This window comes from Chlamydotis macqueenii, chromosome 2, assembly GCF_036417535.1.
Source record: "Chlamydotis macqueenii isolate bChlMac1 chromosome 2, bChlMac1.mat, whole genome shotgun sequence".
NCBI lineage: Eukaryota > Metazoa > Chordata > Aves > Otidiformes > Otididae > Chlamydotis > Chlamydotis macqueenii.
The window spans coordinates 28,941,184-28,955,254 of NC_141557.1; the positions used below are offsets into that span (position 1 = coordinate 28,941,184).

The following is a 14,071-nucleotide window of genomic DNA, read 5'->3' on the forward strand; positions in this document are numbered from 1 at the left end:
AAAGTCACATCAAACCAACTACAGTAACCATTATGTAAATGGCAGATCCTCCATTGCTTGGTGCAACACTAATAGGTTGATTTATCAAGAAAGATCTGAGTTCGCTAAGCGCAGTTCAGCTAAGCAATAGCTGAGGGGCATGACAACTGACAAATATTCTTCTTGAGTAATTCTAGTCATGAAGGGAAAATAGACTACAGAAAAAGGCAAACTAGCTATAAAAGTGCAACATGCAGACAACAGCGTAGCCTTTCTATTACAGTGATATAAATCCTACTGCTTAAAATATTTAGAATAAATGTAAAGCAGAGCTTGGGAAAAACATGGCAGGTTGAAAAGAAAGAAGAAAGAAAGGGTAATTATTCAGCCTCATTAAATTTTTCATCAGAAGCAGCAAACTATCATAGTTTGAGCATTTCCTTTTTCATTAGAGTGCTTTTTAATATTGACATCCAACCAATTATGTTCAAACTAATTCCCAGAATACTGTGAGAATGTAGCTACTTTCAGAAGTTTTTCCAGATTAATGAACTGCATTATTTTTTCATTAGAAGCTGCAGTGTGCTCTGAGACATACAAAGTGGGGAACAAAAAACCACCCTGAACAGAACATATTCTCCAAAAAGCCCTCAGCTTTCTTAATGAGTTTCTATCTTCAGGGAGCCTTCTTCATCTTTACTTTAAAAATTCAAAACCAAAAGCAACATTACTACTTCAAATGGACTCCTTGTTTATAACCAACTGCAGCAAATTAGGTGAACTGACAGACATAGGTGAAATGATGTAACACAAAAGTAATTTTTTTTTTAATTGCTATGCTATCTTTCATGTTCTAGACCCCAATTTTTATGTTTGGGTTTTGTGGTTTGTTTTTTTTTTTTTCAGATGTACTATTCATTAATTTGTTTTCCTTATCTAGGTTAAACTACTTTGATAACGTTCTGAAGCTTTAGTAAGCCTTAGCCAACAACAACTTATTTCTTTTTAAATACTTTCAACAACAACAAAAAAGTTAACAAAAAGGCAATATATTATCTGGTTCATTACACAGAAAGCACAGCATCTTTGTTTTATGGCTTCTTAATAAATTTTGTCTTTCCTTTCCAAAATAACTCTCTCTGGTAACATTTACATAAAAGGTGATGAATGTCTGTCTTAAATTGAAAAGAAATTGCAACACTGAATTGCATTAGCAACTAACATAGACATTACAAGACTGAAAACTCTTTTTTTGCTCTTGCTTTTAATATTTCATCTTTAATTAAGTTGCACCTATTCTTCATTTCAAGTTCCTACATCCACATTTTGTTAATGAATGCCTGACTCTAGCAGTGCTACTCATTACTCTCAACGGATTATATACAGACTAGATTCCATTCATAGTATAATAAACTTTCTGGATAATACTGGTTTACTTGCTGAGAAAACAATATATTTAGAAAGATATGGGCATATATTGAAGATTGCCTTTAATTTATGAAAACAGCAAGGTTATCAGTTCAAAAGATGTATATATAACCTTTGTAAGAGATACATAAGCTACTTTAGAAGGAAATTATCTATCATCTTTCTTACAATGGCTTACACCCAAACTAGCATCTATATATGAACAGTAACAATATGTAATTTACTCTCAAAAACACAGGCTCTTTCATCTGTTTCTAGTCTAATAATAACAAGAAAAATTTCTCATCAATATGAGCACACTTGTATTCTACTTCTTAAATGAGAGTGATGAGAATATTATGTAAGCAATAGATTTTTGTAATTTTGAGATACTTTTTTGCTTTTTGCATGGGAGTAATTTTTAGTTCACTGAATTGTTACTTCATTTCTAAACAGCAATGTCCCTTTATATGTTAGGCTTCAAAAAAACATACCTATTTTGGAAAACGTACTTCCGCATACCAAAGGTAAAAACTTTACTACGAAATTTTAGCTTTTGTTTTTAGACCCCAATCCTTAAAGACTATTACTTCTGTCTTAAGAAGGAAACTAAGTAGTACACTGTTCAGAAGAAACTATGAAGCACTGTAACCTAGCAAATTCAGTATTTTCAAGGGAAGATATTTACTAAGCAACATCCTCAGAGCAATATAATTAACTTCTTGCAGAGTTAGGATAAGAAAAGGAAAAAAATGATGCTACCTCAAAGTTCTCTTATATCCATATAACAAAATCATAAATTTAGAGTTACTTCCCTCACATGTAATTGGTAGTACCTCTGATAAAATAGCTTAAGTCTGTACTATGACAAAAGAACCAAGACTTAATTATAATCAGTACATATACTCATCATCTTTATTTATTCCATAAAGCTTTTAAAGTATATTAAACACAGAGGGGAAAAATGAAATATTTATCACTTGTAACTATGTAAATCACCTATACAGTTCTGTCACGATATGCACTTTGCAGAGTTTCAGAGAACTCATTTTTGTGCAGCACAGCCCACAGATAACTTCCGCAGCTCCCTACAAAGACATGGATGTACAATATAGAAAATAACCTGAATTTCCTAGCTTTATGGTTCAGGTACCGAAACTGTTCTCAGGGTGTTGACATTCATATATCAAGTTGAAATATGGAGAGCCATAAGTCATTCATCCATGTCAAGTTAAAGACTACAAATCTTCCTCGCATGCTCTATCGCTTTATCAGTCTCCCTCCTTTTCCTTTCATTATCTTCTGCATGGGGCTAAGCATGTCTTACAGGAATGAGTGGGTCTTTCCAATGCTGCTGTCTAAAAAGCAATGCTGACTGTGAATTTCATTTACCGTTACAAAAAATAGTCGTTCCAATGACAGACCTCAAAGTACGCCTCTTAAAAACCAGCAAGCTAAGCAGCAGCAACGAAGCTGGAATTTCTTAAAATAAGTTAGCAGTATATAAAAAAACCCCCCACATTTCTGTTATTAGATGTGACCACAATTCAAGCTGTGCTAGTGTTTAGTCAAACATTGAAGACCTAGGTATCCTACTGTTATGTGTATTTTAAGGTAGTGCCATTGGATTCATACAGCAATGTTTTCAGACCACCACATATGCATCACGCATGCAAGCATGCACACACAGGTATATGTATGGTTAGAAATGCTGTACAAAAATAGTAATAAAATTTCCACATCTGTTCATATAGCAATTGCCGCCTTCTCTCAGCCCTCTGAGTTTTTCAATCTCACAATTTATTTTAAATATTTGTATTCAATAGAAAACAGCTGCTGGTTGCTTGCCCCATGCTTTTCATGTTTGTATTCTCCACTCATGTTAACTTCTTTCTTGCTGTTTCCCAAATGTCCTAACCTCTTCCATTACCTACATTTTTGTTTGCATATGGCAAGTACTACAAGTGTGCTAAAGCATCGATTTCTTGGGAACTGTATGATAACTATACAAAAAAAAAAAAAATCACAAGTCTCAAAGTTTCTTCTGTTGTGTTTTTGCACAGAGATCTATGGAAAACTATACTCACATAAACGTTACTTTACAGAAGAATAAACAGATTCCCAATGTCACTACTGCAAACCACTCACATGCAGAGCTGAGATGGATTCAAGATCCAGCCTCTTTACCAGCTTATAATGACTTGCCTTTTTTTTTTTTTTTTTAAATAAGGTTTGATATTCCCTGTTGCAAGATGTAGCAGTCTTACTGTTACTGTAATAGCTTTTACACTCTTCTTCCACCTTTCCCCCTAATCAGGGCATTATTTTAACTGAAAAATACAAGTAAATCAAGTAAAGCAGAATAAAGCTGGACAAAATTCATTACAATGTACACTTGATTCAACCAGTCAGTAGAAAACTGCAAAATAAGCAAAACTTTACATAACACAAATAATCTTTTAGGATAACCAAGCACATTCATATCAAATTCAAAACAAGAGTTTTGCTACATGCAGACAGAAGAAGATATGACTGCCACATTTGTGAACGTGGAAATGCCAAGTAACATTTTAAAATATTCCTCTTACTACATTTTCTCCCAACAACACATTTTGGAACTATTACACAGACGATTCTGTTTCCTAGGTTTTTCATAACACTGTTTTCCTATGAAAATAATTTTCTCCTCTATTTTCCTATAGTATGGCATCTTGGTTTCAGTTATTTGAACTATTTTTGGCACTTGAAATTATCTGAATGTTCTTTGAGAACGTTAATAATTTATCTTTGTATCTTTATAAGCAGCATCTTTAACAAGTCTTAATTATGTCATTTTGTATAAAGCTGTGGTACACAGGAACACCAGCAACTGAAGAGAATTCAATTGTGCTAGGCACTGTACAAACATAGGTCATTATAAAACAATCTCTCTCTGTTGTAGTCTTTATTTCTCTAATGGCTTAGTGGTAAAATAGCTATTCCCCAGCAGACACAGGGAAAGTTATATTATTGTTCACTAACGTAAACATTTCATTTTGCATAATACAGCAGGTAGAAAGTAATAACGTATCTCATTAAGAAATTTCTCATTGGATTAGCAGATGTCATCAATCTTTAAAATGTTTAAGTACGTCTCATTACATCAGAAATAATTTCCAACTAATATCCTCAAACTCTCTTTATGCAATATAAACAGTCTATGCAAAACAGTTACTATCTCTCTCCTTCTCAAAATACCTATGGAAAACTCTTACCAGTATTTGGACATCTGAAAGATTGCTGTGATTCCAGCAACACCATTCACTAAGAATCACTCAAGAAACCTCAGCCTGGGCCAGTCAATAAGGGCTTCCCTGAATCCATGCAAATACACCAGACTCTCTCTATTCTACAGACATAAAAACATCAAAATGATCTTGGTGAATGTGAATTCAAAAAACCAGCTACTGTGGTCTACTGACAACAGAAATGTCAGCCGCACCAAAACGCACAGTGCTAATTAATGCTGAGAATGTGTCAATTGCTACAATAAATGTCTGTCGGATTTTGTGTGAAAGCCTAGATATGGATATGTTTAACACTGTACAGCATTCATATGAAAGTGGTAAATAATAGGATTTCTAGGGGAGATTAATTTGTGCTAATGGTAGCAGAACTGCTTACATTTACTTTTGTTTGGCTGAGATTTAATATCCAATACAATACAGTTATTTTAATTGTAATAGTTTAAGAAAACTTTTGCCAAATAATGTGATTTTTTAGGGTTTCTATATACGTTTCTCTCCATATATTTTTACTGCTTCACTAGACAGAAATAAGTGTAAAAAGAAAGAGGAAATCCAGACATAAAATCCAAGTCAATGCAACCACTGGCTCCAGCTGTAGGCTCTGCCAACCCATTGCTTCCTCTGAAGCTCCACACTAAACAACCGGATCTTCAACTTCTGTCAGCCTGACTTTAAACAGATCTTTATCCACCTAAGGAAACCACCACTTTTTTTTTCCTTCTTTCTGCTAGTCTAAGAAACAGGAACAGATATTTTTGGCTGGACAGACATCCAAAAAAGGATCTCCCAGCCCAGTTACACGAAGAAGCCTTGTTTGTGGACAGAAAACAGATCACAGAGGAATAAAAGAAGAGACATCCATAATGAAGAAAGTTGTAATGCAGCAAAGGACCTTCAACAAACAGAATAAATGTATGTAGTGTCCTAAATCCCCAAAATTACTTTCTCAGCTACAGTATATAGTTTCCTGTGTAATTAAAAATTTATACCATGGCAAATATTACCTCAAAATATAGATTATTACTCATCTTTGAGAATACTAGCCTTTATACTACAGGAATTGGGCTTTCTATTTAATCTGGAGTTACTGTATTAAAAGATACACACTTCTGAACAACTGAGCGGATGAACACAATAAAAGAAGACATCAACACCAAGTGGAATTGAGAACTGTAAACCCTGATCTATAAGTTTATAAATAAACTGAATTAATCCAACACTGGAGCAGCCAGCTTACTGAACAAAACAACCCATAGCTTTTGAGGTATTCTCTAATTTCAGCATCCCTATAAGCTGAGGGATTCAGCTGATCCAGTTAGCGTAAGCACTCCCGGGCACTTGTGAAAAACAATCCAGATATTCTCAGCTACCAGTACAACATGATCAACTACCATTTTCCACTTTACCATTTTCCACTTTTCTGACAGCTTCAAAATGCTATCCTAGTGAAATCAACCATTAGCCAAGGGTATATTACTTGTTTATCTTAACTAGAGGCTTATCACATCAGCCACACTTTTTTTCTCTTTTCCTATTTCAGATAAGGCAATGTAACTGCACAAGAACAAGAATTTCAGGAGCACAACATTTTTCTCCAAAATTTAAATATTTATTCTGATTTTGTTAATTAATGACAGATTACTAAGAAACATTTATAAATAATTTCCTCAAAGTAGCCTTTTTCTGCATCTCTGCCAAATGTTTTGTTGCCAGGCTGCACTGAAAACCTTTTGCATTCATCAAAGACTTAATACTTGCCTTGCACAATTTCTGTTGAATAAAAATTCTGAAAGGATATTTTATAAATGAGAGCAAAGAACAAGAGTGATGAACATGCCTAATGAAAATGAGTATTTCCTTATTCAAGTCATAGATAGACAAGCCCCATTTGACTACAAAAAAGTCAGATTTAACTGGGAGACAGACAGTCATCAGTGTGGTTGCTTGGATGCACATTACAGAATGCAACAGAAGTGATAAATCCTACCTCTAATTAATATGAATTTATACAGGGCATATGTAACCAACACTTAACCACATTCAGTCCTGGAGGATCATTTCTGTTTTAAATCAATGAAGTGACAGTAAAGTATGTTTATCACATTTTGCTTGAACAGTTTTTATTCTTTGAAAAAAGCAGATGAAATGCTTTTACTAATATTTCTTTTATCTTATTCTGTAACTAAAGGCCTGAGAATGAAAAAGATGAATCCTGAAAAACACCTTTTACAGTGACAGTTTAAAAATCTTGACCTCTCCCTCCTCAAGGATGTGTAAGCACCAGCTCAAGTTCACCGTGCCAAAAGCGGAGCTCTATTTTCCCTTGAGGAGGTCTTCATTGCTCTCTTTCCTCATCACATGTGAATTCCCTTCCTGTTAGTCAAGCCTCAAGTTAAAACATCTTTTCTCATTTATCATTTTGCCTAGGTATTCACATCTCATCCACCTCTTCAGATAATTTCTTCATAATCTCCTTAAAATCAGGAGTTCTCCATTTACTGACATAGGCTTATCTCTCTCTAGTCTCAAGTTGTGATTACTGCAAACGTTCTTTATTCCAGTTATGGGGGAAAAAAAAATACTGAAAGAAATGGGGAATTTTCTGCTATATAATGGAACAGCTTCAACAAACAAGCTGATACAACACTTGAAAAGTGAGCGCTTTAATCAGAGGGGTGGTTAGGTAATTTTTCTCTCTCCCTCTTCCCTTGTGATTATTTCTGTCACTGTGTATGCAGGCACATTTTGAAATGCCTGCTGAACTGCTGGTCCTAGAAGGACTTCTGCCCCCTCAGGCATTAATATGGGATAGGAACACTCAGTTCTGTGAAAATAAGGACAGGCCTAGGAACATATGTACAGAAAATAAGGACATTTTATCCAGTTATTTTATGTTTGTTAGCCACCAAAGGTGTTAGATGAGCAATTTCAGACAAAGTGCTGGAAACCCTACTCTCTCCAGTTCCACTTGTGGCACCAAACTCTTTTTAAAATTGAGTTGGGCCTTGGAACATGTGAAATTGTAAAACCTGACAAGGATGCATGATGATACAGAGGTTGTGTTTGTTCTACTTTGTGGGTAAGTGGGAAATCAAGAGGTTAAAAATCAGAGGGGTTTTGAGACCCAAGTTCTTATCAAGCAGTGAAGAAGCATGATGTCATCAAATATTCTGCAGTAACACCTCGAAATAACAAAAGATTTGTTCATAGGCTCTTCAGGTGAAGTATGAGGCCCTTGGGCAGTCCTCTTCCCAAGAGGATGGAACAAGGAAGAAGCAAGGAGAGATGCTGCCTGGAAAAGGCTCATAAAGAGGTTAAGGAAAGCTTTTGGGCTGCAGAGCTTGTGACACTCCTCTGGTGTCACTGCAAATGGCTTGGCACACTAATTTCACACTGTGCCTCCACAATCCCAGGAGCACATGTGATCTTCTGTATGTTTCCTACACTCAGATTATCATCTTTCCTCTGATTCTGCACTGCCTCAAACATTGAGCAAGTTATTACCCAAAGACCAATTTTCACATACTGAGACATAATATAACCATAAAAATATGGATACTTAAGTGTTCTCCTCAGGAAATAAAGAATTTTTTTCCCTTTAATTTAAAAAATGTACTGTTACCTACAGAAAGTCTGTTTCAAGTTCTACCTTTGTTAAAAAGAAGGGGAAAACATCTAACTGCAATTGTTATATAGAAGACCAAGTCTTGGTATCACCAAATTGCAGATAGCTCAAATAATTCAGTAGAGCTATATCAATCCCTGGTATCTGAGATTTGATCAATAGTCCTTAAAAAGAGATCATGATGGTAAAGGCACTGCCTCCCAGACTTTTTCTTACAATTTTTTTTTTTTCCCCACAGATACCAATCCAACATTGTATCTTCCACTTCAAGAGTGCAACATGCATTACTGCAAACTGTCAGAAGATGCAATTTTACAGTGTGATCGAACCTTGCTGATTTTGTGTAGCTCTTCAGTAACTATATCAGTAACTGTAGGCAAGCATTACACTCAATACTGACAGCACATCACAGATCACCGTGTTCATTGATTTAAAGAAAACAAATGAAACACAGTGTAGAAAGAAGTCAAGGAGAGTCCTGGTGTGGCAAGAAATACCTACACCTAGTCAGATATGTATAGAAATGGTGTATATACGGCCTGCATCACGAAATGACAGACCAAGAAAAATATGCATCTTCTTGTTTTGGAAAAGAGATAACTGTATGGCAGTCTTTATTTAGGAATCAGCAGTCCTCACACTGTTCACTGTACAGATACACCAAAATCTTAGCCTATGGTGGCCAGTATAAACAAGATTATACGCTGTTCTTGAATCTGAAAATTGCACTTTAAAAATAAATGAAATTGAACAATAATATTTAACAAAAGTTAACACACAAGCAGTTTTTAATGAATTGTGGCACATAGATTTTTTTTTTTGTGCATATATAGAAACAATCAATAAGGCTTTGTAATAGTTAAGGTGGAATATGAATGAAATTTAAAACATTTGACAAATTCACAGAAGTCCAATGTAGCAGCATAGAACCTGAACCAAACAATTATTCATTGCAAATGAAATCAGTAGACTCAGAGAAGGGCAATTACTGATGAACAAAACAGGTCATTCAAAAATTCTTTCAACTTGAAAAGTCCAATCCTCAGCAGTGTGTGTCCACTTCACATCAGTGGAATCACCACCCCTTAATACCACAACTTCTTTTCTATGAGTTGCTAAAAACTGCTGCTCTCTATTTCAAATTGTCAAGCAGACAGATATGATGACTCCACTCTGGGAATCTGGCTGTTTCATCACTCTACTCTGAAGAGTCAAGTATTCTGCACAGATGGAGACTTTGTTGTAGTTTACATTAAAGAAACCAGACGGCTTTCCCAGCGACCACACAAAATGAACCAGCTGTGTATTTGTACCTGAAAAAAAAAAAACAACCCCACACACAACAGGTCTGCGTGGTATGGAATGAGAATATTTGATGAGAAATCTAGTTTAAAGACTAGTAACTATGATCAACTATGTTTATCTAAGTGTCATTCAAAACACTGAAGGTCCATTAAACACACCATAATTGCAACATAAATATGCAACAGCAAATATCCATCCTCACAAGAAATAAAAAAAAAAAAAGTTACAAAAGCAAAAACTTCAAAGCAGCTTCAGTTGGAGAAGTAGAAATTACTTAGTAATGGCATCCATATCATAGGATGGTGGAGATTAGAAGGCCCTCTGGAGATTATTTAGTCCAGTCTCCCTGCCCAAAGAAGGTTATTCTCAAATTTGTCCATGCTGAATCAAACACAATTAAACCCCAAAATTATTCACCTGAGCATTATAAACATCTCAGATTTTGATGGTAGTAGACAGCAGAATGGTAATTGCCAGGAAAAGTCATGACCCCTGAGAGGTTTTCATAAGTTTGAAGTAAACAGTTGAAATTTGAATTAGAAGAATGCTCCCACCCTCGCCTTTCAGAACATCAAAAAGCCAAACTCCATAAAACAAAACATCAACCCCTCAAAAAACAAATAATAAAAAAAAAGTATAAGGAAACTGTAGCAGACATCAGAATTCTTATTTTATAGGAGAAAGAATGCCTCAACTCAAACCCTGCAGATTATTGTCAAGGGCATCCTTAAGAAAACACAATGGAGTAAACCAGTACAGAAGACATGGAGCAGCATACACCAAGACATTTCAAAAATCTTTAGGAATAAAAACCAGACACATGCAAGTCACGAACAGCACTTACAAAAGCTGAATTCAACACAAAAATAGCATGTTTCTCAAAAAAAAAAAGGACATAACAGGTCCCAAAAGTTACCAGCAAAATACCAGTTGAGGTATGTGAGCTCATTACTGTTCAGTTTTATTTTTCCCTCCAGTACTTTAGCTGAACTTTATACAGCTCATATTAGATATTCCTTCAGATCACTGACCAGTGATTCTCCTAGTTTCCTTTCTAGAACTTTCCCCAAAGAGTAGGGGGAAAACAGCAAAACTCAATAAACAGCTAAAAAAATGACTGTGAAGAATTAACTAGAAGCCAAACACACACTACCTTACTTACTGAATCTTGCTATTCACTGTTTGAAAAGAACCACTCTGACTTGTTTTTCATCACATTATCATCAAATGGCTGATTTTATTCTATTAGACATTGATCCTATTCCTTACTGCAAGCAAAACAGAGGAGAGAGGTCACAGAAGAAAAGACTAAGGAAGAGCTAGCTCTTTCATGAGTCAATGTAATTGGATCATATCTGTTCTAAATAAAAGTTCCTTAAGAGTGGCCAGGAAGGGAGAAAAGGGGGAGAAAACAAAAGCCAACCCAGTTTCTTTCTTACTGATTTAACTGACATGACCTCAGAGCACATGTACTCTATGCAAAGTAAGTGGAGTTAAGTCCATGGCAAATTGACAGTGCTTGTTCATAAATATTAGTTAACTAGAGTTGTTATGATTCTCAACCTATGTTACTATTTTAACATTTTTAAATATAATCCATTGAACTGTTAAATGGAGATATACCAAAATGCTGAAGAGTTTATTCTACCGATGCCTAGCATCTTAGGGTAAATGTAAAATGCTTTATGAAAATGTCGTATTACTACTGTGCTTTTGCATAAACCTATGCATGTATTTTATCTTTTTTTAAGTGTGTGCTGAACATTTACAAATCTGTAATGGAACGGAAAACTATGTTTTGAACTTGTCAGTGTTTCAAAAGAAAAAAAAAAGGGTCACTGTCATTGTGCAACCCATCTTTCAGTTGGAAGTGAAAGTTGCAAAGGATTTTCCCTTCTTCAGATTTCTCTTTCTAGCATCATTGGAAAGCTTGTCTTCTTGTTTAAATGAATTTCCTTTTAATCTCCTCCCTGAGCTGCTGGATAGATGGAGCCTCTTAAAAAATTCAGGATATCACTGTAATTGTAAATTGATCTGCTTCTGTGGCAGAAGGCTGGGGCCCTCCATCCAGGAAAGAGACTGTCTTCTCGAAGTTGTTTTTCAGACAAATGATTAATTTGCACTCTCTCTTACTACTATATTATCTTTTAATGAAAAAGCAGTTTATAAACAAATCTACTACTTTTTTGATTGTTTTATTCCTTGCAATGTAGAGGGAAGAAAGCCACCTGCCGAAGCCAATGTAAAATATTTACTGGCTTGAAATTTTTAAATTTCCTAGAGGAGACTTTGATTCTACTTATATAGGAACTAAAACCATATTAGACAACTAAAATGCACATATTCATCACTGCTAAAGTTCTGAATTAATGTAATATATGAATAGACACAGGAAAATTCCCTGCTGATTTTTAATACAAAGTTAAATTTGAAACACTGTTATGACTATGCAATCTTTAAAACAGACACGTAACTCATTAGTATCAAAGTAGAGGAAATTATCTGTCTAGTGTGGTGCTGAATCCACATAGCCTATTTGCCTTTGGCTGTTTGGTTATGAGATCTGGCATCACTTGGATTATTTCACTTAATCCATCATTAGCTTTCACGTGTCCTATATACTGTGCAACAAACCTAAATTTAACAAACCCAACTCCCCATCAATTACCATGTTGAATATATTACATGTCAGCACAGAGCAGAAAGATTAGACATGCTGAATTACATCTTTCCTTGCGAAAAGTCAATATTTTTAGAGCACTGTTAATGTTGCTGACTCCAATTGTAACAAATGTTCCTTCTCATTGTGGACAGGCACTAATGCCCTGACCTTTGCTATTTATGTACAAGACAGAGCTACTAAACAAAGTGCAAAACCTCAGAAGACACAGAAAACACATCAGAAACCCCAGTAGCAGTGCCACAGAGTCACAAACGTGGGGTTTTTAATTGACATATTTGCTTAGCTGGTGGAATCCTGGAAGATGACCTATTTTTTTTTCCTATAATCCTGCAAGTAAACATTAGTAATTTAGATTTAACTTTCTCTCTCTACATACACAAAGCACACAAAAAGGTTATTACTTATAACAAAAAATATTCTGTTGTTGTGTTAACACAGCATCCTTACTTACCGGTCTTCCACAAATACACCGATGAAGTTTGAAATTCACTTTGTGCACGAGCGTCCCAGATTCCCAGCAGCAGAAGCACAAGAACTCCCACGCAGCGGGCTGGCACGGCAGAAACCCCTGGACCACGGCAGAAAGCAGCGCTCCCCTCGCTCAACCCCATGCCTCCAGCAGCCTGCTGCCGCCTCCAAAACCTGCGGGACGACTGCCAAACCTTCTTCAAATAATATTTCCCTCTTCAGAATTTCTTCCCAAGGAGAAGCAGACTGGAAACCTCTCTCCCACTATTGTACATGGCAGTCAAAAAAGAAAAACTGTTTAACACCAGGGAACAATAGAGTCCTTGCTCGCTCTTGCTGCTGCAGCGGCAGCGGCTGCTGTTAGTACGGTTGCTGCTCCACACTCTTCCATTCAGCGGTTAGTAGCAGTTTTCCATCAGCTAAAAGCGAGACAGCTGTCCGCAGGAGGCTCCAGCTGACTGAGCAGGTTATCTTGCTCTGGGAGGCAGCAGCAGTCATTTACACCAGCTGGAGAGAGTGAGAGACAGAGAAACAGGGATGAGGAGAAACACAAATAGCCCAGTGCTGTAATCTCGACGCAGAGAGTGACTGCAAAAGGCTGGCTTCCCAGACGCGTCTCTCCCTAGAATATCCCAAATGATACATACTAAGAAGAAGAGAAGGAATCGTCATCAGACATGCTTCAGAAACACAAGTCATGCAACTGGAACAGATATAACCAGAACGATACATAATAATTAAAAGAGCATCAGACATTCATCCTGATAATAACACGTATGCTGCATTAACCATTTTGTAAACAACAAAAAGTGATTACACATGCATTAAATAGACAATTAAGACCTTATGAAGGGAAATGGAAGAAAATACAGACAAAAAAAAAGAAAAAACCACACTAACTTGTCTTGCATATTTATCAAATCTGTTTCAGTTAATAACATACAGGTATCTGCTGTGAGGACAGATGAATATATGTATATGACAACGTGTATGTATGTGTAAGCATATCACCTCCATGGTAGATGAAGTGTCCATGTAATACATAATGCAAGATAACATCCTTTCCTATCCAGCAAGAATGCACACATATATAGATGCATAAATGTCAACTGTGTAATTTAAAATAACTTGAAGATCAAGTTATCAATCATTTTTAAAGCATACACTGAGTTTTACATATGAAAGTATTCAGGATACATTAGGCTGTCATGATGATACAAAAACATGGAGAGAGACAAAGCTTTTTAAATAGGGATCTTTATCTCTCCCACCCACTACCCAGTGAACAGATGCAATAACAAGCCTAAAGATCGGGTT

The 14,071-nt window shown here is 35.8% G+C and overlaps 1 protein-coding gene across 1 annotated transcript in view; it reads right to left on the reverse strand.

Moving 5' to 3' along the window:
• Positions 1–14,071, reverse strand: part of THSD7A (thrombospondin type 1 domain containing 7A) — a 230,822-nt gene that overhangs the window by 184,193 nt on the left and 32,558 nt on the right. The window contains exon 2 of the mRNA XM_086742407.1: positions 12,738–13,261. Within this exon, the coding sequence (XP_086598533.1) occupies positions 12,738–12,897 (160 nt within the window). The 5' untranslated portion in view covers positions 12,898–13,261. The remainder of the gene's footprint in view (positions 1–12,737; positions 13,262–14,071) is intronic.